Genomic DNA, 26,441 nt, shown 5'->3' on the forward strand with positions numbered 1-26,441 from the left:
ACCCACAAGCATGCCCAGATATGCAAACATACTTTCGCAGATGTAAAAATAGACACATACTACATGTTGAGGGAAGAGGTTTTGAAGGAATGTCACTTAAAATGTGTTGATGTCTTACTTGGTGCCCATAACTTCCACATAGTCTTTATGACACACCCGGATGTCCACCCCTGGCTCCTTCATGCGGAAAATAGAGAACTTAACCCGCACCTTCTTCCCGGCAGCAACCTAAGACACAGAGGAAGAGATTACTGGTTTTCATGGCCTCTTGTAACACCGTAGCCTCTACATAGAGAAGCAGCACATCTATAAAATGCACACACACACTATTATAAAAGCAGCACACCAACACTTGCATGCTAATGCAGACGTGTACACACAAAACCCGCAAATCAACACACAAGACCAAGACATAAAACACTGCAGCTCAGCTCTAGCTGCGGCAACAGCCACTGTCTGACAGATGAAGATAGAAGAGGTACTGAATAGCTTGGCATCTACAGTGCTGCCTCAGCAGTCTTCCCTGAGCAGGCTAAGGATGTAAAGAGGGAGGTGGGGACGCTGATGTGAGGTAGAGGAGGGGGACCGGGGAGAACAGCAATGTAGCAGCAAACCTCGATGGTCCACTTGCAGTCTAGGGCGGGGGGATAGAAACTCGGGTGATGTGGGGAGCTGAATTTCCCTTGGCTGTCGGTGAGGCGGCCTCCGCATGTTTTGGCTGAAAAGCAGAACAGTTTCTGCATCAGTGTGCCGGCATAACACGAAATGGAACATGTGTGTATACATTTCCTCGTGTGCAATGGGATTATATGTAGTAGGAAGAGCAAATATATTTATACAAGGCACTACAGGAGCTGCTGAGGAGGTCGATGAATGTTTGCTTTGTTACCTGTAGATAGGGGGATGATGTTGTACTCGGCCCTGAATCCAGGTCTCTGGATAGCACTGTCTGTTATCAGGTTGATCAGCATGATGTTGCTGGATGACACCACCTGTAGAGGGTTGGTTGGGGGCCTCTGACCGCACTTTCTGAGGAAGAAAAATAAATGATTTTGTTGATGACGGAATATAACAGTATATGATGTGTGAGCTCATTAGCTTGTCCATCCATCCATTATCTTAACCGCTTATCCTGCTCTCAGTGTCATGATGGGGATGCTGGAGCCTATTCCAGCAGTCATTGGGCAGCAGGCGGGGAGACACCCTGGACAAGCTGCCAGGCCATCACAGGGCCGACACCCACCCACCCACCCACCCACACCCACCCACGCATTCCTAGGGACAGTTTAGTATGGCCGAGTCACCTGACCTACATGTCTTTGGACTGTGGGAGGAAACCGGAGCCCCCGGAGGAAACCCACTCAGACATGGGGAGAACATGCAAACTCCACACAGAGAATGACCCGGGACAACCCACCAAGGTTGGACTACCCCAGGGCTCGAACCCGGGACCTTCTTGCTGTGAGGCGACCGTGCTAACCACTGCGCCACCGTGCCACTCATTAGCTTGTGTGACACCAAATAACACTGAGCTGCACTGCATGGACTGAATAAAACTTTTATTCATTAAATGCAGGAACCTTATTTCTGACCACAAATGATACGAAACAAAAAAAGGGGAGCTCAAAACTTCTGAATAACAACCGACACGTTTCTTTGGGGGGTCACAGCAAAGAAGTTTAAAGGGCTTAGTAAAAGAAGTCCTCTTAAGCGATCAATGGATAAACAGAGTGAAAAAGAGAAATAGGGCTCTGAAGAGAGATGTGCCAGCGCCACTGTCAGAAAATGCTTAGGTGGACTTTAAAAGTTAAACAGGTACATTAGCTCAAAGTTCTCAGCACCGCTGGCAGCAGAGCCACGGAGGTGTGAATGACGCTGCAAGAGCGGCAATACATCCACCCGCCGTGGGATAATGCCATTACAAAGTATTACATTATGGCTCTCATAAACCCCATGTCACCTTGGATAAAGCTGATCGCTCAACGGCATTATAAAAATTTTATGCACCGCCTGGTAACCCGTATTTGTTTGCCGAAGGGTTCTGGGCCTGAAATTGCCTGCAGCTTAGCTGCGATGGCGTTCTCAGGGAAGCCACAGTTCGAGACAGCGCCCCCCACCCCCCACCCCCACCTCCCAGCGAATAAAGTGCGGTTGCACAGCGGTGTAGAAGTAGGTTGCCACCCTTGAAAGATTTGAAAAGCGAAGCCCTTCTGAGCCAACTCAATCTCACCGAGGTCCCAAAAGTTAACAATAAAATGGGGCACGCGGCGCTAAAGGCACCGGGGCCAATAAAAAAAAGAAGTTGTAATCACGAATGCGGCAAAAGGAATGAAGTGGAACCTCTTTTTTTTTTTTTGCCCATATCAGAATAGCTTTCACTTTCAAATCCCCCTGCAACATTTCGGCTAAATACAAAGTGATTCTTAGTGGCTGGCATCTGGGAGTTCTGTAGGACCAGATCTCCCCGCTCTCTGATCATCGCTGCTAAACACACCCGGCATGTTGGGTTGAGCCGCGTCAAACCAAGCCAGTGAAACAAGGTTTGGGGCTATGTTGGAGAATGTGATGTGTTTGGATAGCGGCGCTAGCTTTTGCTGCTTTCTTAGAATAAACTTCTTCAGAACTCATATTCTTCCAGCAAAATAATGAAACCGAATAATATCCGCAGACACGTACTTAATCAAATCTAATTCAGCTTGGATCAACTAAAACATTTATTCAACTTGGGGGAAAAAATGCAGCGCTGATATGACAATGGTTCACATGTACTCGGCCCTGTTTTGCCCATCAACCCCGACCTCGATTCCCCTGTGAACTGGCGACTTACTCTGTGATGGCCTGTGACTCATCTGGACTCAGGGAGTCATAGATGGAGACAAAGTCGTTGGAGCAGTCATCCTCGATGTGGAAGTGAGAGAACCTTACGGCGATGGCGTGCTTCTCCGGGGCTCTGATCTGCCACTGGCAGCGGGACTTGGGGGGATATTTGGCCGGGAAGCCCGGGGACTGGAAGCTCTGCACGTTGGTTTCAGCCTCAAGACGGTAGAAACACTCCTCTGGGGGACGACAACATCGCCGATATTATCACTATGGCCTGCATGTGATGCTGAGCAGAGACGGCGGTCGATAGGTAGGTAGGCGACCTATAACCTCCACATGGCCATCATCATAAGGGAAATGAACTCTAAGGCTGTTTGATGACACATTTGATGTGTACTATAAGTCTATATCATAAGGATTTATGTGAGCCGAAAAAGTTAATGAATCTATTTAACAAACAAATAGGAGTTTAAGGTAGGTTATTATCACTACATATTTATTCCTGACAGGTGGCAGTCATCATTCACAATTGATATAAGTTCATTTGTCCTCATTTATCTCTCTGTAATGTCATAACTGTTAACTTACAGTTGTAATGTTAATCAAAGATAATGACGTTGGAGACAGAACCCATTTTCTACCTTTGCTCCAGATTACCTGTATCATAAATTTCAAGTTCTTCTGCCCTTTACTTTATGCTTGCATGAATATATGGATGGATGAATGGATGTATAATATTTTTAAATGGCCAGTTTGGGGATAATAAAACATCCTATCGTCTAATGTACTGTAATCATCCCAGGGTTATAAATCTTGAACACAAAAAGTCAAGCGGGGCATGCAGGCCGGCTGATCAGGGTCCTGCTATAGGAGCCCCGTTCTCTGACGGGAGCAGCACATGTAGGCGAGCCAGCCATTCGTTACAGACTGGCAGCAGACTAAGCGTCTACCCAGCTGGAAAATTACAGCGGCGAGTGATTGAAATGGGACACGCTGTACTCACTGGCTCTAGGGTTCCTCGCCATCCGTGGGTCTGTGTCTGGAGACGGGGAGGGAGACAGAGAGAGAGAGAGAGAGAGAGAGAGAGAGAGAGACAGAGAGAGAGAGACAGAGAGAGAGAGAGAGAGAGAGCGAGAGAGAGACGGGGGCAAACAGGAGGGAAGGTAAGAATGTGTCACCAAACTAGGGAGCCTGATAGAATTTGATGCATGGGCCTAAAATATTTGGGTTGCACTTTTTCTGTTCCATTTCCCTGCTGTTCAGAGAACTGGTGATGGCGTATAGCTCTTTCTGCTTCATCTCACCTTGGCCTACAGGAGCAACCCATACATCTCTGTCTAACTATCTGGGACAGCAACATCAAATCATACCCACAGAAATCATTTCAAAGGGGCCCAAAACTACTGAGTCATAGGGCCAGCTCTGGGCTAGTGGCCAAGAGATAGACAAATGCAATGTGAATGCAGAAAAGACAAAAGTAAGAAGAATGGCTGCCTTACGCCAGGCTAGCAGCCAGCTAATATCATTAGAGGATCCAAATTGCATAAAACGTGCAATCTTAGATGCAGCACCAGCACAAAGGTCTCGCCTCGTCATTATGATTTCGTCAGCAAATCTCGGATTGAACTCCCATGATGCAAAGAAACAAAAAAAAAGAAGGGGGGGGGGTACAGAATACCAGTATTTATAGAAGACCTTTTTCAGATCTGTATTTTTAAAGCTATATATGGCGATGATTGGTTTTCCATCTTGTCAAAAGTGGAACATTTGTAGCTCCCTCTATCCTACACCAAATCTCTCATTCTGCCCCAACACCCAGATAAACCCCATCCGGTCCCGGTGGTACTGACATGAGGCGGTAACTTCACTGATCTTGATATCCTGGTGGCTTTGCTTGCCCTGCTTCCTGATGCCTTTCCACAGCATCTCCAGAACCCGCTCCTCAGAAAACTCCGGCACCATCTCCAGGTCATCGGCCGGAACATTAAACTGGGTCCAGTGGTAAGCTATCACACCCTCACTGGAAAACACAAGGAGTTGGGGAGGGGCAAAAACATCCAACAACAGGAGGTGTTTAGGTTTTTAATTAGCAGCAAATGAAGAATTATTTTTTCTTTTTTTTTAAATTAGAAAACTCACTTGACACCTCGCCCAAATTAGGATATCACAGGCATTTGAACTGACCCTATGGAAGAGAAAAGAAGGGTCTTGGGACCCTGGCAGCATGTACCTGAACGCTGTGACCACAGATTTGGTGTAGTATTTTGCCAGGAAAGGGTCTTTCTTGTAGTTTATCTCCAGCTGTGTTAAAGGAAGGTCAGTATTAGTATGGTATCAAGAGGCTTTGTTATGCACAAGACTTCTGCATCTGCCTGAAGTCAAATAAGCATGTTCATGCAAAAGCAACGTACTGTGCAAAGCGCGCCCGACAACAGCATTCCCAATTACGTCTCGCCTCCAGCTGAATAAGGCGGCAGGCTGTGTCGAACATGGTTGTTAGTAGTGATACACCGTTACTAGTCTTAATTGGCCTTAAATGCAAGTTACCATGGTCATGGGGGGGGATAAAACAACACTATACTAAGAAAGATTTTAATGTAAAGACTAAGCACCTTAGTATTAAATGTTACTCCCTTCAGGGTCACGAGGCTAGAAAAGCGAGTGAGCCCCCCTCTGGAAAAAAAGAGCTTCATTTGTCTCGCCGGTGATAACGCCAGCTGACAAAAGAAATGCGGAGGAGGACAAGAGTTCACATGACTGAGACGATCAATTATCCACCGACGTACAATGCCCACACGGGCCCAAAAATGGCACATTTCTAAAGCGTCTGTAATCAACTGTGTGAAATGTGATCTCGTTGCCATTTTTCTTATTCATCTGGGAGACGGCGAGCTGATGAAACACAACCAGACGGTTTGGAGAGGTCTACTGACAAGGGGTTTTATGTGGAAGGCCAGACTGGCATGACTGAACTGATGTCCCGCAGGGTACGGTCTAATCAAATACAACGTTGTAGCACGAGTATGGTCAGAAAAACTGACACCAACCCCTGGCTGTCTGGTGGCAGCTGTCGTCCAGCATCCTTTAATAACTTCCATATGGTAAGATAATGAAACAATTTTTGGAAAATATGATTTTTTTTAAAGGAATTAAATCGCTAACAGCATTTCAGCTGTTTTTTTCGGGGGGGGGGGATTCCCCTCCCCCTTTTTCTCCCCAGTTGTACCCGGCCAATTACCCCAGCTGTCTCGGTTGCTGCTCCACCCCCTCTGCCGATCCGGGGAGGGCTGCAGACTACGGCATGCCTCCTCCGATACATGTGGAGTCTCCAGCCGCTTCTTTTCACCTGACGGTGAGGAGTTTCACCAGGGGGACATCGTGCATGGGAGGATCACGCTATTCCCCCCAAACAGGCACCCCGACCAACCAGACGAGGCGCTAGTGCAGTGACCAGGACACGCACGCACATCCGGCTCCCCACTCGCAGCCAATTGGCCAATTGTGTCTGTGGGATGCCTAATCAAGCCGGAGGTAACACGGGGATTCGAACTGGTGATCCCCATGTTGGTAGGCAATGGAATAGACCGCTACGCTACCCGGACGCCCTGGCATTTCAGCTGTTTAACAATTCTCTGAAATCCGTCATTGAGCATGTGTGTGTGTGAGAGAGAGAGAGAGAGAGAGAGAGAGAGAGAGAGAGAGAGAGAGAGAGAGAGAGAGAGAGAGAGAGAGAGAAGAGTAAAGCTTTTAACTCAGCGGGTTAGTCATCCAATATTCAAGTCAGACCACTTCCCACTCTCATCCAAACCCAACGCTGTCACACCTGTAGCCCATCACTGAGAAAGTACAAGGTTGATGGGGGTTTAAGCAGGAGCTTGCGGCTGTCAACATCGTGAGCGGTGCCGCAAACATCTCCAGTGCCGTCAATAAGAAAAGATGCTGCCGAGGGGAATGAATGAGAACGTACACCGTTTTATTCCACCCACACGAAAGCGCCTTCAGCAATCTTTGCACTGAGAGGAACCTGTTTAAAAAGCCTTTCCACGGTGCCATACACCAGCCGCAGCTAATCCTCTGAAGGAGAAGGGAACCGCGTTAAATACGTTGCCCCCTGTGGTGAACTCGACGATAAACAATGTCAGCTACAGAAAGGCAACAGAAAGTGCTGAGCCTTTACTCTGGATTAGAAACTCTTTAGGCATCAAACTTACAATTTCTTCCAGGTCATCAGCCAGCATCTGAAAGTTCTTGCTACTGGTGTCCTCCAGCTTCGGGTCATAGGTCATGTCAACCAGCTTCATGTGCCCACTGAATACCAGCACTGCCGGGACTCGCTTCTCGCTAAGGGTGGCCTCCGAGTCTGCATCTTTGACTTGAGGAAGAAAGGCAAAGCAAAGTAAAAGTATTTACAAAAAAAAAACAACTGTTGTTTAAACCCAATAACTTCTGTTTCTGCGGAGAGTCTTGAAACTCTGAGATCACTTGGTGAGATGACAGCTTAAAATACACCAGCCAAAGTGAAAGGCTGTTTATCAAGGCTTCAGGGGTTCCTTCAATCACACTTGAGAGGAAAGTTGTTCTTCTGACCGTGAGTGACACCTGTCCACCGACGGACAAAAGGGAATTCCGATCCTGTCCAATCGGCTGACTGGTGACATTAACGGGAAATTAGAAATTCCACATCTACTCTTTCATTCTTAAGGAGCGCACCTCCAAACCACGCAGTAAATATTTCCCCCGACTGGATTTTGATGGTGGGGCCGTTGTGGAGGTACTCAGTGTTGTGAGTATTCTAACCATGACTTCGGTAGAAGGCCGACATTATCAATAATGCTATGAGCAATGTCCTTGTCTTATGCAGTCTTGTAAGAGGATGTCCACCAGCTAACTTTTTTTAAGGTTTTTTGTTGACTAGACATGAGAGGAGAATGGAGAATGTATTTTGTTCCTCTGCAAAATGACCAGCAGCCATAGGTGTGTTTTGAAAAGGAGAGCGACGAGTTTTCAAGGGAAAATCCACAGATTTTCAACCGTACCTCTGCCCAGCCAGGACAGGGATAGCATATGAAAGACACCTGCAGTTGTCCCCGATTGTTTCTGCGTCTCCGGGGTGGAAGTGAAACTGTTTTGTCTTTCAGCTGCCAAGTGACGAATCCTGACACCCGTTGGCCCGGCCACAAAAACTACAATCTAGCAGGGTTTCTTTTTTCCCCCCTCCTTTTTCTCCCCAATTGCATCCAGCCAATTACCCCACTCTGCGAGCTGTCCCGGTCTCGTCTCCAACCCCTCTACCGATCCGGGGGGGGGGGGGCTGCAGACTACCACGTCTCCTCCGATACATGTGGAGTCGCCAGCCGCTTCTTGTCACCTGACAGTGAGGAGTTTCACCAGGGGGATGTAGCATGTGTGAGGATCACGCTATTCCCCCCAGTTTCCCCTCCCCCGCGAAAAGGTGCCCCGACCGACCAGAGGAGGCGCTAGTGCAATGACCAGGACATATACCCACATCCGGCTTCCCACCCGCAGACACGGCTAGTTGTGTCTGTAGGGACGCCCGACCAAGCCGGAGGCAACACGGGGATTCGAACCGAGATCCCCGTGTTGGTAGGCAACGGAATAGACCGCTACGCTACCCGGACGCCGCTAGAAAAGGGTTTCTAATACTCTAATCCAGTGATTCCCAAATGGTGGTACATGAGGCTCTACCTGGTGGTACGCAAGAACCTTGCTGAAAGGCTTAACAATTGCACTCCAACTGGCCCAAGTCCTTAACTTAAAACCAAATAATTGTTATTTCATTTCATTTTATTAACGACAACAGTTATTACATCTACACATCACACTACAATGATGTAAAAATTAGTTGTCAATCATTTAAATATTTTCAAAATAAAATATACCTGTACTTAGCCTCGTAGGGTGACATGGCGTCACATCCGACATATAGCATGAACACGCAGCACAGACCTTGACCTTGATGCAGTCAGACTCGGGCTCCACAGTCGATTTTAGCTGAGATTATTAGCCTTTCGTGATTAAATATTGCAACCAAATGGATGCAGAGCCAGATCTACAGCTGATGCCGACCGCACGCACGCCTGACATTCCAAGACTATGCCGATGCTAACAGGCTAATCCAGGGGTGGCTAACCATGTGCCATGGCGAGCCATGTGTATGCAGGTTTTCATTCCAGCCGGACTCCACGCCAGGCGATTTCACTGATTAACAACCCTTCAACCAAAGAGGAAGAACGTATCAGCGAAATCACCTGGTGTGGAGTCGGGTTGGAATGAAAACCTGCATACAGATGGCTCTCCATGGCACATGGTTAGCCACCGCTGGGCTAATCCATCTCACTGAAAAGGTATGTGTATTATTATTATTAGTAGTAGTAGTAGCAGTTGTAATAGTAGTCAGGGGTGGACTTGTAGTGGGAAGTGGTACTTGGGGAATTTGGCTTGGCACATATTGGTACACGGTCTGAAAAGTTTAGGAATCTCTGCTGTAACCTACTCTAAACACACTGTTGAAAAACACATCCTCGTTCTCTCAGCTAAGCTACGTTTCCAATAGTGGAAACGATGTCACACAACACGAGCACAGAGGAATTTTAGGGACGATGATACAGAGGCTTAAAAGCACTGCATTCTGGTATGTATAGGCACTGTGACTGTGAGAGGGACAACACTGATTTTTTTAAGACTTAACTGCTTCATTCGACTACATCATTTGACTACATTACTCATCAGTACTGATTGCACATATACACAAAACCTTCAGATGATACTCACAGACAAACAGCCAAATGAGGAAGGCTGCCACGGCCGCCAAGACCAGGAGAGCCACAAGAACCCCAACCACAACGCCGGTCTTTCGTTTGGACGACATTTTCTCTTTATTGGTTAAAAAGTCGACCTTCTCATGCTGCTCATTCTGACCCTGGTCAAGAAAGAGAGAAAACGAGAGAAGGATATCTATTAAAAAAAACAAACAAACAAACAAACACAGCAGACAACCTCTTGACACAGAAAAAAGAAGAAGAAGAAGAAGCATGATTACATTCTGTATAAGAGGAGGGAGTGAATTCTGATGAGGAATGCTGCATCTTAACACGTGACCCTCCAATAAAGCAGCAAAGACAACCTCTCAGTTTTACCCAAACTTAAAAGCTGGTTTTCTGGTTGTTCTGAAAAAAAAGAAGTAAAAAGCTAGAAGCTTTGTAAAATAAACAAATAATTGATTTAATTAGTCTAATAGAATCCACCGTAAAAGGGTTTACTCTGAACTTGAACTGGGCAATAATTCAATATTATTGTTTATCATCTTTCAGTGGTACTGCACTGGGATGAAATTTGGATATTGTCATATCGTGACGCAAAATTTTGTTGTCTTACTTTAAACTAAATTAACCCAGGGTGTCCGGGTAGCATAGTGGTCTATTCCGTTGCCTACCAACACAGGGATCGCTGGTTCGAATTCCTGCGTTACCTCCGGCTTGGTTGGGCGCCCCCTACAGACACAATTAGCTGTGTCTGTAGGTGGGAAGCCGGCTGTGGGTATGTGTCCTGGTCGCTGCACTAGCCCCTCCTTTGGTCAGTTGGGGTGCCTGTTTGGGGGGGAGGGGGAACTGGGGGGAAGAGTGTGATCCTCCCACGCGCTATGTCCCCCTGGTGAAACTCCTCACTGTCAGGGGAAAAGAAGCAGCTGGCGACTCCACATGTATCGGAGGAGACACGTGGTAGCCTGCAGCCTCTCCGGATCAGCAGAGGGCTGGAGCAGCAACCAGGACAGCTCGGAAGAACGGGGTAATTGACCAAGTACAATTGGAAGAAAAAGTGTGTGTGTGTGAGTGGAGGGGGGGGGGGGTCAAAAAAGAAATTAAATTAAAAACAGATCTATTCATTAAAAAATTCTCACAAAATGAGGTTTGCAATATTTGAAGGAGTTATTTGAAAACTAGTTTTGGTTTGGTGTTATGACTGCTCTATACTTGAGAAGATACACACATTTGTATTGCTTGCGGTTGACAATAAAAAGCCACCGTAGTCAAAAATGCAGTTACATTTTCAGATATTTCATATTTATACATTTGTGATTGTATATTCAGTTTAACATCATAGTATGTAGTATGTTACACTATGCATTGCACTACATTATACTATGTTGCATTAAAGTAAACCATACTGCTGCTATACATTATCCTGTGCATATTTCATGGAGTTCTTCTTTCTACATTATGTGGTGTTGAAAGGGTGCTGTTGCTGGTCTTTGAACCAGGTAAATATGTAGTATATGTGAACAATCTTTCAGGTCAACAAGTCCCAGTGCACTACTCTTAATGCTTTGCTCTTGGCAGGTTCCACCGCTGTGACTGCGTACCATACACATACACCAATCAGCCAAAACATTAAAACCACCTTCTTAATATCATGCAAGTCCCCATTGTGCTGCCAAAACAGCTCTGACCCATCGAGGCATAGACTCTACAAGACCTCTAAGGGTGTCCTCTGGTATCTGGCACCAAGACGTTAGCAGCAGATCCTTCAAGTCCTGTAAGTTGTGAGGTGGGGCCTCCATGGATCGGACTTGTTTTTCCAGCTCATCCCACAGATGTTTGATTAGATAGAGATCTGGGGAATGTGGAGGCCAAGGCAACAGCTTGAACCCCTTGTCATGTTCCTCGAACCATTCCTGAACAATTTTTGCAGGGGGGCAGGATGCATTATCCTGCTGAAAGACGCCACTGCCATCAGGGGATACCGTTGCCATGAAGGGGTGTACCTGGTCTGCAACAATGTTTAGGTAGGTGGCACATGTCAAAGTAACTTCCACATGAATGCCAGGACCAAGGTTTCCCAGCAGAACATTGCCCAGAGCACCACACTGCCTCTGCTGGCTTACCTTCTCCCCATCGTGCATCCTGGTGCCATCTCTCCCCCAGGTAAATGACGCACACATACCCGGTCGTCCACATGATGTAAAAGAAAATGTGATTCATCAGACCAGGCCCCCCTCTTCCATCGCTCCATGGTACAGTTCTGACACTCACGTGACCATTGTAGGTGCTTTTGGTGGTGGACAGGGGTCATCATGGGCACTCCGACTGGTCAGCGGCTATGCAGCCTCATACGCGGCAAGCTGTGATGCAGTGTGTTCTGACACCTGTCTATCATAGCCAGCATTCACTTTTTCAGCAATTTGAGTTATAGTAGCTCTTCTGTGGGATCGGACCAGACGGGCTAGCCTTCACTCCCCACATGCACCAGTGAGCCTTGAGCGCCCATGACCCTGTCGCCGGTTAACCAGTTGCCCTTCCTTGGACCACTTTTGGTTAGTTCTGACCACTGAATACCAGGAACACCCCACAAGACCTGTCTTTTTGGAGATGTTCTGACCCAGTCGTCTAGCCGTCACAATTTGGCCCTTGTCAAAGTCGCTCAGATTCTTACGCTTGCCCATTTTTCCTGCTTCCAACACATCAACTTCAAGAACTTGACTGTTCAACTTGCTGCCTAATATATCCCACCCCTTGGCATTGCAATGAGATAATCAATGCTACTCACTCACCTGTCAGTGGTTTTAATGTTTTGGCTGATTGGGGTGTGTTCTTTTATGTTGTCATGATCATCCTTACTTTATTTCACTTGTTCTTTTTTTTAAAATCTGCAATTACTTTATGTAGTCCAATCCATGCCAAATCTAATCTACCATCTCTTCTTTCTACATAAAGCAAAGGTAAAAACATGGACACGGACCAAAGGGAGGGAAACCAGTATCATGTGAAACTAACAACAGTGCCACAACTCGTCTTATCAATTACCGCACGTGACACATTGGTCCACAAATAAGGTACAGTTAGCGTGTATGATTAATTCATATAAGATCTCGTGCTCTTCTGTCATTCACCGCACACTCCTTATTCCTTGGTGCTAGTTTGGTTGTGTTGGGCTACACAAAAGGACATTCTGGTATGGAGGCTTGAGATGACGTGTGGAGGTCTGTTCCGTTTTGGTTTGAGAGTCATTATTTGCAGGACATGGGGAAATGGGGGCATATTACATACCATACCTTCAGGTTTAGCCTGCAAGTCAAGTGAGAATCAGTCGGGATCTGTTTAACTGTCATGTATATTTTCTCAGTACCGGGAACTTTACTTGGTGTAGCATTACATTTGAGAAGGTAAAGGTTATACGAGTAAAATCAACGCTAAAAGTAAGTCATTTTTTTATAGCAATGGTAAAAGGAAAAAGTGATTTTCATAACTTGTGTTCTATGACTATTTAAATGCTGATCTCTGAAAGGGTAAAAAATTAGTGTGAGTGACAGTTTACAAGAATAGCTAAATGATACGAGTGATACAAAGCAGTTAGATTTCCAGAAATAGATTTGATCTTTCAGCATGCATAAAAACACCTCAAAGCATTTGTTAAATACTGCGGTTAGGAAATTATGAATAAAGAACGTCCTTAATCTGTTGCCATGGAGATGCTAGCAACAGAAAATGCCCATCAATGCAATCACGAGGAAGAGGAATTTCAGACAAGAGAAAGCATTTTGCAAGAAAAATTCCACTGAGGATGAAGGGTAAAAAAATACACTTCAAAAATAACACAATAGGGTGTCCGGGTAGCGTAGCAGTCGATTCCGCTGTCTACCAACACGGGGAATCGCTGGTTTGAATCCCCGTGTTACCTTCGGCTTGGTCGGGCGTCCCTACAGACACAATTGGCTGTGTCTGTGGGTGGGAAGCCGGATGTGGGCATGTGTCCTGGTCACTGCACTAGCGCCTCCTCTGATCGGTCGGGGCTCCTGTTCGGGGGGGAGGGGGAACTGGGGGGAATAGCGTGATCCTCTCACGCGCCACATCCCCCTGGTGAAACTCACCGTCAGGTGAAAAGAAGCGGCTGGTGACGCCACATGTTTCGGAGGAGACATGTGGTAGTCTGCAGGCCTCCCCGGATCGGCAGAGGGGTGGAGCAGCGACCGGGACGGCTCGGAAAAGTGGGGTAATTGGCCAAGTACAACTGGGGAGAAAAGGGGGGGGGGGTAAAAAATAATAATAAAATGGCCGGATAATAGGAAGTACTTATGTAATCGGGGTTGTTTTGAAATTACATTTGTCTTGCGCAAAACAAAAAAAAAACCCCACCAATAACAGCAGCAAGTTCAAACAAGCTACTTTCAAGTATAACAAGCAGAACCTGTTCAGCCACCTGTAACAGTCCTCAGACCTGCACATGCACTTATTCAGACCTAGCATGGGACACCTTTGAGCAAAGAGCCATGGGCATAATATGTGTATGGGCTTGTGTGTGTGTGTGTGTGTGTGTGTGTGTGTGTGTGTGTACACCTGTTGAAGAGCTCTCTCCAGCGGGCTGACAGAAAGAAAGAAGAAAGATCTCAGGCTTGTCAGTAAATCAACGAACAACGAATTCGGTGTCCGTGGCCCATGGGTAGCGCCGACCGAGTTCCATTAGGGACAGAGAATCACTTTCGTATTAAATCAATTTGTCAGATGTGCTGCGCCTTAAGACGGGGGCTCGATTACACGAGCCTAGATGATAACTCATGGCAATTAAGGCCTATTCTTCTCCAGCTTTGGCTTCCACACATGCTTCCTAATTGGAATCTCCAGAAGTAATCGTGGGCCAAAATGAGAGGAATTATTAGGGATGGGGTCAGCTACCGCTTCAGGGTCTCTCTCTCCATCAGCCACCCCCATCACAGCCTAACGCAACCATTATATGATCTTCATCATACCCCCCCGCCCCCCCATCCACCTCTAGCAAGAAATGCTGCTCAGTTTTTTTGTTTTCTTTAGCTTTCCACAGCATTCACACTAGTTTGGTGTGGCATGCTACAGCTGAGCAGAAAGTGGTGGGAATTTTACTGCACTTAAAAGCTGTTATGTGAGAAATACAACCCAGCAAAAAAAAAAAGCAACATGGGCAATTTATTTATTTACTTTATGTGTGACCAAAAGCATCGCGGACCACAAATGCACCTTGGGAGGAGTCACCTGACACCGAGTATCGCTACGTAGTTTGACCAGTTTGTCAGGTGGCAGACTTATCTACTGCGCCGTGGGGTGTGGCTCGGAAAAACGGCTCATTACACAAAATGTCAGTTGTGGTCCCTCGAAGTACCACACAAAGTAAGCTCACAACTGTGACTAAGGTGCCATAAAACATGGTGCCATAAATGAATACAGTATTTTAAGTACAAAATCGATCGTCTATGTGCATGGCAGAAAAGCCCCCGCCCCCCTTACACACACACACACACACATATTAAAAATGGCAATTATAAAAAGCCTCGGGTCCAAAAAATCTCAGCTGGACGAGTCAGCCTTTAGGCTCTACTTTGTCATGCCAGGCGTGAGTATGTGAGAGAAATGGACACGGACCAAAGGGAGGGAAACCAGTATCATGTGAAACTAACAACAGTGCCACAACTCGTCTTATCACGTGACACACGTGACACATTGGTCCACAAATAAGGTACAGTTAGCGTGTATGATTAATTCATATAAGATCTCGTGCTCTGAAATTCAGAGTGAGAGCGCCCCCCTTTAATAATCTCTGGCAATTTAGTAATTTAGTAGACTTGGTAGGAAAAAAACTAGGTATACGTGATATACAAAATGACTCAATGCATCAGCAGCTACGTTGACAAAACAAGAAAGTCAACTCAGTGGCTGTGCAGAAAATGATGTTTCCCTGTATCAGTGGCTTACAATGCAGGATGCTTCTTATTTGCTTCTGCTAAACAGGGACAAAAGACAAACAAACATGGTTTATAAAACGGGCACACCTACACTATTCGTAAAAACAAATATGTCTGAAGCACTGGTTATTGTTGCAGGAACGACTTGTGCGCACAAATCCATGCTAGGTATACCTCCATCATAATGCTCCTCCTGAGCTGGGGGGGGGGGGTCACGGTAGCATCGCAACCCTCTGCTAGACCGTTTAGCCCATACAAAGTTCAGCCGAGTCCTGCTAACCCGAACCCCGGACCAAAGTGATACTTCCCTTCGCAGCGTACGCACACCGACCTCTGAACCTCAGGTCACCCCCGGGCTCTGACGTGTGGAACCGTCCTTAATGTTTATTTCAGGACATTTTACATTGCTTGAATTGACTTCTTCTCCCGCTCATGAAGCCGTCCTCGCAGCGCTCAGCTGAGTGAGCGCCAGACGTAATGAAACAGGACGGAAACATGAGCTGACCCCGCAAGATTAGCAAATACTCCATTGAGTCACAGCACAAACCAGAAGACTTAGCTTGCTTCATTTGATCATAAAATGTGGAGATTAGCGGCACGGAGTGATCTGATGGCTTGTCGGTAATCGTCAGTCGTGGAAAAAAGAGGCCTGTGAAACTATCAGCTCGGTCGGTCTGGCTCATGTCACCAACGTATTTCACACCGGGGACATGTCGCAGCTCGCACACTCCAAGAAATCAAGGTGTGGTGGGACATTATTGGGAGTAGTTATTTCACGTACAGCGATGTTGAACACTCGATTCCGATTGGTCGGTAGAAGCATTTTAAGTGCGGCCATTTCTGAATAGCAGACCGTCACGACTGCTGTCAAGCTTCACAGTTCCTGACCTGTCCCGTTCCACATCCATGCGTTTCATGAAGCCGTTGTGGGCTAATGTTAGCAAGCTGCATATACAGAAAGAAGTACGGTCAAAATTATTTTAAATCATTATTTTCTGGGGCATCCAGGTCGCGTGGCGGTCTATTCCTTTGCCTACCAACATGGGGATCACCGGTTCGAATCCCCGTGTTACCTCCGGCTTGGCCGGGCGTCCCTACAGACACAATTGACCGTGTCTGCGGGTGGGAAGCTGGATGTGGGTGTGTGTCCTGGTCCAGTCGGGGCGCCTGTTCAAGGGGGTGGGAACTGGGGGGAATAGCGTGATCCTCCCACGCGCTACGTCCCCCCGGCGAAACTCCTCACCGTCAGGTGAAAAGAAGCAGCTGGAGACTCCACGTGTATGGGAGGAGGCATGTGGTGGTCTGCAGCCCTCCCCGGATCGGCAGAGGGGGTGGAGCAGTGACCGGGACGGCTCAGAAGAGTGGGGTAATTGGCCGGACACAATTGGGAAAAAAAGGGGGAGAAAAAAAAGATCATTTTCTGTCAATTCATTGGTGACTTCTTTCGTAAGGTAAAGCCGTGTAATAAACGGGATCATCTGTTCAGAGGTGGTCTTCTATTAATAAGGATGACCTTCACGGAGGTGAGCCCCCCTCTACAGCAGCCATTTTTCTATCGAGGACCAGCGTGATGGTTATCTTAGCTACATTTCACAATGGTTTGGTAGCTGAGTATTTTTCCATTTCCTTTACACTGACCAGATGTAGAACAGAGTTACTCTTTTTTTATCCCACCAAGCACATACCCATATATCCAGGCGCCGGTGTGCTTTGTTTGACAGTTCGTGTCTCCGTCATTGAGTGGTTTCGTGCCACAACTTTACCTCAGATGTAGTTAAACTACATTTTCAAAATATATCTTGTTTGACAACGTTGAAAAATAGAATAATAGCTGAAATTCTGTGCGATTGGAAGTTGGTTGGGGCGGCACGGTGGCGCAGTGGTTAGCGCGGCCGCCTCACAGCAAGAAGGTCCTGGGTTTGAGCCACGGGGTGGTCCAACCTTGGGGGTCGTCCCGTCAACCTTGGGGGTCGTCCTCTGAGTGGAGTTTGCATGCTCTCCCCGTGTCTGCGTGGGTTTCCTCCGGGGCCTCCGGTTTCCTCCCACAGTCCAGACATGCTGGTCAGGTGAATCGGCCATACTAAAATAGTCCCTAGCTATGAATGTGTGTATGTCGGCCCTGTGTGATGGCCTGGCGGCCTGCCCAGGGTGTCTCCCCGCCTGCCGCCCAATGACTGCTGGGATAGGCTCCAGCATCCCCGCGACCCTGAGAGCAGGATAAGCGATTCGGATAATGGATGGATGGATGGAAGTTGGTTGATAAAATATTTTCCCCAATCCAGAGTGGGCGCCAACGAGCCATGATAAAATTCAACAAAGGGGACATAGAGACGTCGGAGCTATTTCCTGTACTCTTAAAAACTATGTTTGTTTTTTTTTTTAATCAGCAGAGAACTACCAAGTTATACCAATTTGGCATACCACTGCTGATACTCAAGATATAATATGTCACACTTTTCTTATGCAACTTCACGCATGGTTTAAATAATTTCATATACTGCAGTTTTCGCAAATTCGCAATTCATTTGGGGGTCAGCTAAACTTTCTGGATAGTTTCTATCAACATACCGCTAGCACCGAAAAATACAGACAGATGGTGAACGCATTCCTGATCCTGAGCTGTGTGTGCAACAGTTTGAGGTCCCCACCCACACTGACATAAACAACAAGGAAGAAATGCCTTTTACCACATCTCATTAGATGTGAATATGACCTTCGCCTTATCAAGTCGCTACTCCTCTTCCCCCAGAGAAAGAAAGTAATAAGATCGAATGGGACGTGTTGTGGGAGCCTACCGTGTGTTTTGTCCAGCTGAGCTGCACAGCGCTCGATTTTTTCTGACGCGTCTCACCCTCAGCGGGGCCGACAGAGGCAAGGGAGTCAAGTCAGAACAAGCAGAGGATTTGCCGTTTTAGAAATATCCAATAGCGTAGCAACAAAGATCTCAATTGAAGAGGGTATGCACAATACACGGACAGAAAGCTGTGGCATTCAGATTGTTATTAAAATCCTTCACACAGTCGTCGAAAAACAGACTCGGGAGAGCAGCAAGATGTGAATAGCCCATCCCAGAGCTGTGCAACAGTTAGGATCTCCCTCTGGCTCACTTACTTGCCCCCGTCTCACTTTTGATTTTAATGAGGCGATGAACAGAGTATACAGGCATCCAGCACGTAAAAGCCCCGCTTCACACATCATTTTTCCATAAGTAATGCGAGCGTGATCACATATTTTGCAGCAGGGTTTTACTAAAACATGTAAGGCAAGTTTTGGCAAGGTCTGCTTTACCTTGGTGTGTGTGAATATCGCCCACATGGACAGACCGTTAACAGAATCATAATGTGTAAAACAGTCAAATCCATTTGAAAGTGAGGACTCGAGCACATAGTGAACTCAAACGCTGTCCTGGAGCGGCAGTGCTTCTGACATGGGGTGCAACACTGGTAATACCCACTGGGTTTTTCCAAGAGAGATCCCGCTACGTTTTTTTTTTTTTTGCATTACTAATGTAATACTGTCATACTCTTCTAGTCTCCATAGGAAGGTGTTTTTTCACTTGCCCGCCTCTCCAGGAGATGTCAGAGCACAAGATCAGCTGTGGAAAACAGCCCCGCTTGACTTGAAGTTACAATCCTGTCCAACTTACCGACAGACGGTGATGCGCAGTAATAAGCGGAGGTGGGAAGGGCACCGAAAATCCCTGCTTCAGTTAAAAGTCCGCTACTTCAGTGAGAATTCACTTGAGTAAAAAGTAGAAATGCTAAGAAAATTACTCAAGTCAGAGTAAATGAGCTCCTTAGTGGACAACTAATTGAGGGAACAAAATATGTTCTGCTGTTGACATAGCCTATGTCACTGGAAACAATCTGGACAAACACACCGCACAAACTACATTTTTATGATCAACGTAAATCTACAAAAACGCCTCGTCATCGGCAATATTTGGCCATTAACAGGGTTAAAGTCACTTCTTTTTTTTTTTACTCTGCACATTTATCAAAATAGAAATAGTGAAGTAGAATACTTTATTGTCAATTGACTCATAGTAAAAGTGATGTGATTTAATTTTACACAAAAACATACAGTAAGGAGTATAGTAGTTGCAATTCCTTATGTTCCACCTATGGCCATAACAGAGGTGGTTGAGCTCTCCAAATCACATTGAATTATTGTTTAATTGTACTGAGTAACTTCAAGCATTGTTACACGTTGTAGTTTCTGTTGACAACGTCTTTTTACACCGATATCTGTTAACTAACCACAACCACTTCTGTTCTTCAAATTCGGGGCTAACCACTAACAGACGTACTGCTGCCTGCTACGGCCAGACTAGGAGGGGCAGCTACATCGACTACAGAGGAGCACTGGCTGTCAATCACCGACCCATTCATAACATACATATCCATTTGAAATGCATGTCTTTGGACTGTAGGAGGACACCAGAGTACCCAAAAGAAACTCAAACAAACATGCAGAGCCCACACAGAAAGACTTGGATCACACCCAGGACCCTCTTATTGTAAGGGGACAGTGCTAAGCCACCATGCTGAGCACTGTAGGGCTTTAGTGTTTCGCTCCTCAGTAGGCCAGATGCTTGCCAAGACTGGGACGTGAGCCTAGGGCCTTGGGTTAAAAGCTGATTTCAGTACTTACATCACACTGCTGTCCAGTGCCTGAAAAATTAAGGTATTCTTATGGCCTTGGACAGCTAAGTGGTGATTTCAAACCATAAAAAACTACTAACAAAGGCCAAGAACAGAATCAATCTGCAATAGAAGGCAGAAACACTATCAGCCAAATACATTTTACACATACTCAGAATCTGTACTCTACTTTTAACCCATCCTAACTTTTAGGGAATAGTGGGCAGCCATTTCTCCAGCGCCCAGATCCAGAGCCTTGGTCAACAGCCATGGCAGGAGTATGCCCCTAACATGCACGTCTTTTGGTGTGGGAGGAAATTGGAGCACCTGGAGGAAACCCATGTGAACGCCACACAGAAAGGCCCAGGTTGAGCCTTGTTGGGTTTGAACCCAAAACCACTTGAGCCACCATGCCATCTGATACGCAATATCAAACCAACATACAGCCTTCATGTCTTCTCTAACTGGCTTTGTCCATGTGCCGTTTCGGTGAGAATTCTCCACCGTGGAATCGAAATAGTAATGCTACAAAAATAGTCCCTCCCTACCGTATTGTGCCACTGCAATTTAGCCCTAAATAGTCTAAATTAACACAAAATAAACTGAAAACTTGTCGGGGAGCGAAGAAATCCACATAAACCCCTTAAGTTTCTATTATATATATCGTTAGCCTCATAGGATAAATGCCGAAGTAATTTTTTGGCCAAATTGAGATTTCTGCCTACATGTGTTCTCCTCAAGCTGCTGCATCACCCTGGATTAGTGCCTATGTCCTAAACCAATCAGAACACTTTTTACATTCAAAAATGACAATCTGCCTAAGTCACTCGTGTGACTTGAGCATTTTTACGTTGAAAAAAATAAAGAAAAAAGTTGCATACAAGAAAGGCTCCTGGTGCTCGGCTTTCTCTCTTTCCTTATCTGGTAAGATAAATAATATTTCTTTGATTTACTGTAGGCCTAGTGTAAATGTACTCAGTGGATATGAAAATGCGTTTTTTCTTATTACCCGAAAATCGTAAAAATGACTAAGGCATTTATCCTATGAGGCTAACGATATGTAACCGGGTAGTTTCTTGCCCGGTGCGGGATTCGATACGAGGTGTACTGCACCACAAGGCGACATCACTAACCGCTCGGCTAAAGGGTCAGACCCGTTAGCTAGGGGCTAACGTGTCTTATTATTAGTTTACACATATATATATATCTATATATATATATAGATATATCTATATATATATATATATATATAGAGAGAGAGGTTGCCATCTTTAAATCAGTAATGACGACGTCATTAAACTACAGGCAGCGTTTCCTCATTGGACTATTCCGCTGCCATTGTGTACAACGCTTTTCACTGCCCAGTGACACGCTTGACATCCCTTCCTACACAACAAAGGCCATGTGTGTAATTAGATATCCTGGAACGATAAGACACACTGTTGAAACATACCAAATGAATGGTCACGCTTCCCAATAAGCCTACGCAAATACTAATTAGGCTTGTGAGATAATAATAACAATAATACAAAATACGCATACGAGAGTATTGGGGCAGCTTATGTGTCACGGCTAAACGTCTCCCCGTCAATCATTGACAATTAGGGAAACGAGTTAGCAGCAAATGACACCCGCAACCACAGAGCGAGATGCTCGGCTAAACTTAAGGAGGGAGAGGAGAGTTTTTGAAGCAGCGAGATGAAGTTCCGTTGAAAAAGGGGAAATGGAAAAAACACACAACGGGAAGGGGAAATCAAAGATACGAGCCTGTGAAAGAAAACAAGCTCGGACGAGCGGCTCTGTTCCGTAAACCAGCGAGGCCACCCGCCAGGGCGGGGACGCCGGCAGGCCACCTTCGCTGGACGGTGAACAACTTGTGTGTGAGGGGGGGGGCACTGTTTTATCTTTATATCAGCACACACACACACACACACACACAAGTTGAGTTACGGAGTTATACCGTACGGGACGGGGTGGGGTGGTTTAACCGACGTGAGAGCGGTTAGCGCAGCCTTGTTAACTTACAGCGTACTGATATCTGGCGGAATACATCTTCCACAGGCGCGTCGATTCCCGGCTAGTCCTCCTGACGGGACGAACCCCCCGCGTCCAAACTCCCGAACGACGCTGGACCGGCGGAGTCGGATCCCTTCTTACTCGGAGACCTGGATGGAGTGAGCGTTTGCAGTTGCAACATCTGAAACTGACCTTTACCCCACCGCCGCGCACCCCATACACGCGAACGCACGCAGTAGGCCACGCCCCCCTACCTGGCTCCGTCTGCAGCAAGGTGTAGCTTCGTTGCAAACACACAAGGAGCGGTGAAGATACCGTAATATTATCTGCACTGAAAACGTATGTTAAAAAATAATCTGTAAGAGGGGTCTTTCAGCGGGAACGGAAATAGCTGGCCACGTAGTCTTAATGGGCTGATGGCCCTGTTCACTTGTTCCAGGGTGCTGCTTATATTGGCCACCTGTTCATTTTTTCACCACGCGTTCCCCCTGCTGACCGAATGCTGATGTTGCTGGCAGGCAATTCTACAGACGCCTATATTTATTTTGTCTTGCGCGTCGTAATCCAAGGGGGGAAAGTGTAAAATGAGCATTTTGTCTGCCAACAAGCTGATACCAAATACGTCGACTGCTATGTTGCGTGTGCACGTTCAAACGAAAACACATCTTTTACTCATCACTTACCCCCCCCCCCATTTCATCTACCAAATCCACAGTGACACTTGATTCAGCTATGTGTCATGCAGGGCCACGTATGAATATGCAAATTTACTTTCCAGCTCAACACCACACCTATGGCTGGATTACTGAACGGGCCCACCGGGCACAGGTTTAGGGGCCCAAGGGGTTTCACGGGCACCTAAATCAGAGCCTCTGCGTGTTGTTTTTTCATTTCTCGGAGTAGATGGAGGTAGTAGTCATTTATGTCGATAACAGCTTGTTGTCACTGTTTTGAGGCTAAATGCGGTTTTAAGTGATTTCATATTTGTGGTGGCGAGAAGTGCATTGTTTAATGTGCTGTTTGCTCTAATTGAGTGTGCCTGTGCTTGTAAATGCTGTTGAGGGCTTTTGGGCATCGGGGCCCGTGCAGGGCTCAGTTGTCTATCAGGTTATTATACTAATTTGCACACCTTCAATCAGGCAGGCGGAGTACCGATAAGTGATGCCAGCAATGCTGGATAGGAAGGGCAACCCGCATACCACATTGTAGTCGAGAAGAGTACCCCTGCTGCATGGTTCTATTCACACGTCGTCCCGTTGGCTCAGCGGGTTTGTAATTCCAGATCTGAGCCACAAGAGGTCGCCCTTCACCAAGGCAGATGGACGGACGCCCCGAGAGAAGTCCGTGATATAGAAATACCGCAGATGGGGCGCTCTTTTAAAGGGCTGGGCTCCTGCAAAGCGAAAGTCAAGCCTGCGTCCATGTAATCGACCACAGGCCTGCGATTGGAGAACCCGGGAGCAAGCGCGTAGCTGCGGACGGAGACGCAGGACATAGCGGAGTCAGTCAAAGCGCGACCTTAAGCGGCGTCCATTGCTCCAGCTGATGTAACGACACAACGTTTTCTGGAATCGACTATAATAGAGTTTTTTTTTTTTTACATTTTAATTGTCATACAAGAAGAAGACAGAAGGCGAGAAAATGGGACGTACCGCAATACCTATATTGATGGCTGTGCTGTCCCACTGCATGTGGAGAAACATCGAGGTAAGGGTCCAGAGCCTTTGGATAATGTGACGATGGCGCACTACGCTTTGCCCGGTGTCAACATTATGAATCGTTATTGGCTGCATTTTGTTCATATCCATGCTGGGCTTGTCATCGATACCAGCTTTTCCTACGTCTCCATAGCGGACCCGCGCCCTTTCAGGACACATTAAGTCCGCGAATGCTCGTGCAGACACTGTCTGTCGATGAATCCTCTCGAGTCACGGCACGTGAAGTCGACAAATATGCGGTGTTAGGTGTGTGCTGGAAAGTCAAATGAACGCGACATTCGGGAATAAAGGGAAGTATTCACGGAGGACACGCGAAAAGCTTGATTGTTGCACGTATTTGGCTCTTAAGGGCTATTAATCCGAGATGAAAATGGTGATGTTGCTTTGCTCGGTAGCGATAAATAGCAGCGAGTCTCATCCTTTCTCGTCACGTCCTATCCCATCTGGGACTTGGCCTTGACAGCTAGAGAAATGGGCTTGCGTTCATCCTTTAGGAGGGGTACTCCCCAGCTCAAAGGAAGGATGTTGTCAAAGAGGGAGTCGTGCAAAATCAGACAATGCTCTACATTATATTAGGCCACTGAAAAGAATAGCAACTCTTTTAATTGGACGACGTAGGTTCCCATTTAGTTACACCAAGGGATTTTAGACAGTGGAAGGTGTTCATTGGTGTTCATCGTTATATCTGAGAGCACAAAAGTATTACTTCCAAATAATGTATAAGAACATGGTGTCAAAGAGTTTGGGCTCCAGGATGCGTAACAGTGCACTGGCGGCATTGCAAAGGAAAGACAAAGGGGAGCATGAACTCAAATATTGCACATTTGTGGAATAAATCCAACAAAGGTTGACTATAGGATGTAATTGGATAGCTGACAGGTGAATGTGATATAGGGGATGCTAATGACATATCCGGGGTCATTCTATTGGGATCTGTCTCCAACAATGGGCTGTAGATAAGGAATAGTGACAGTCCCTGTTCAGTAAGACCGATCAATGGGCTAACCGGTGTACCAGTCACAGCCACCTCACTCCACACTCAGAAGGTCTGACAGTAGACCAAGGCTGTGTGATGAGCCCTGGCTTTCCTCTCGACAGCTCTGAAGTCACGTATTGTCTCCTTGGGAGGAAAAAAAGAAGAAAAGGTTGAGGCATTAATTTTGGCAGAGTTAGGAACGATGTGCGTTTGTGTGCGTTGTGGTGATGGGGGTGTTATGGTACCACAGTTGAAGCTCAGGCTAAAGATTTATGTGGCTTCGTTTCAATGAAAGACCTCAGCCCCGGATGAAATCTCAACATTTCTGTGCAAATATATTTGCATCTGCTGTAATAAATCTGCCAGCGTTGCACCCCTGCCGGTTGAACTCTGCCATAGGTGTGCAGCCCTGAGTGCTAGTCCAAAGACACGTCACACACCCAGAATGCTGAATGTCACCGCCACTGCTGATCAGAGATGTTGTCTCATCCCAACCAACCAACCAACCAACCAACCAACCAACCAACCTCCTTTTTTAGCTGCTAGCTCAGAAACAAAAATCCTATTTCAGAGCATGTTTCACAGATGAAAAAGGAGCTAGATCACGGTAGACACCAGGGGTGATGATACTCCAACAGTGACGGCACAGAAGCAGCTACGCAGTTTCCAATATGCCCTTGAAAACTCCCAGATTGGCTTGACTGGAGTATCACGACTGTGGCTTATAAGTACTCCCAATTTACTAAAAGGATTAACGAGATGTTTATTTATTAGCCATCTTCCACAGTGAGACCGGGTTAGTCATAAACCTTTCTTTCCATTTTGTATTAATTTCCTTGCTGTAAGAGTCTTAGCAGGATTACTGCTATGCTGAGGAATAAGGTTTAGCGTCATACAAGGAGACCTGCCCATGAAGGTTTACACTGGAGATTACACCGTGAGAGGGCCGGCCGGCTGGATTACGCTCCAGCTTTAGGTCTAATAACATGGAATAACATGCCTGCTTCCTTCAATCTAGTTGACATCAATTCATTGATTAAATGGATCGGGCAATTTTGCGTTGATCCGTCCTCTATTGCACATCGGCATTAGTCGGCGCCTTCGGATGATCTCTAATCAGAGCATAATTGTATTTGTAATTGTAATTTGGGCAGTTGAGTAGATTATTTGCAAAGGCAAGTGGAGGCACAGTATTTGTCAGCAGGCATGTCCCCCATCTGCAATAGCAACCGACATGTACTTTCAAGATCATGTCAGAGGTCAGACGGAGCAAATAAAGGATGATCTCTTCCAGAGATAGCAAAAAAAAAGTATGCACGTGTGACGTCGCTGCAGTGTGGCTGAAGAACAGTACGTAGGTTTGAATACGGTCAGCAGAAGTCGACAGACTCTTCTCGGTGTTTTTGTGCAGAAGCTGTGGCCGCAATGTGGTGGGAAGAAAACAAAAACAACCTCCTCTTATACAATTTCTTTGTGTTTACAGACGTAAAAGCCTCGCACGGCTAAGCTGCGTGTGCTCGCTCATCCCCCCGACACTCCAG

At 46.4% G+C, this 26,441-nt stretch overlaps 2 protein-coding genes across 2 annotated transcripts in view; one reads left to right on the plus strand and one right to left on the minus strand.

The window, feature by feature from the left end:
- Window positions 1–22,320, minus strand: part of st14 (ST14 transmembrane serine protease matriptase) — a 28,537-nt gene extending 6,217 nt beyond the window's left edge. Inside the window, exons 1-10 of the mRNA XM_056286374.1 lie at window positions 22,216–22,320; window positions 9,613–9,760; window positions 7,032–7,192; window positions 5,051–5,121; window positions 4,671–4,840; window positions 3,824–3,859; window positions 2,828–3,056; window positions 890–1,029; window positions 615–718; window positions 119–228 (exon numbers count right to left, since the gene is read on the minus strand). Coding sequence (XP_056142349.1) covers window positions 119–228; window positions 615–718; window positions 890–1,029; window positions 2,828–3,056; window positions 3,824–3,859; window positions 4,671–4,840; window positions 5,051–5,121; window positions 7,032–7,192; window positions 9,613–9,760; window positions 22,216–22,242 — 1,196 coding nt within the window. The 5' untranslated portion in view covers window positions 22,243–22,320. The remainder of the gene's footprint in view (window positions 1–118; window positions 229–614; window positions 719–889; window positions 1,030–2,827; window positions 3,057–3,823; window positions 3,860–4,670; window positions 4,841–5,050; window positions 5,122–7,031; window positions 7,193–9,612; window positions 9,761–22,215) is intronic.
- Window positions 22,321–23,754: 1,434 nt separating this feature from the next.
- Window positions 23,755–26,441, plus strand: part of aplp1 (amyloid beta (A4) precursor-like protein 1) — a 47,445-nt gene continuing 44,758 nt past the window's right edge. The window contains 1 exon segment of the mRNA XM_056286348.1: window positions 23,755–23,913. Within this exon segment, the coding sequence (XP_056142323.1) occupies window positions 23,848–23,913 (66 nt within the window). The 5' untranslated portion in view covers window positions 23,755–23,847.

Source organism: Lampris incognitus, chromosome 9 (assembly GCF_029633865.1).
Source record: "Lampris incognitus isolate fLamInc1 chromosome 9, fLamInc1.hap2, whole genome shotgun sequence".
NCBI lineage: Eukaryota > Metazoa > Chordata > Actinopteri > Lampriformes > Lampridae > Lampris > Lampris incognitus.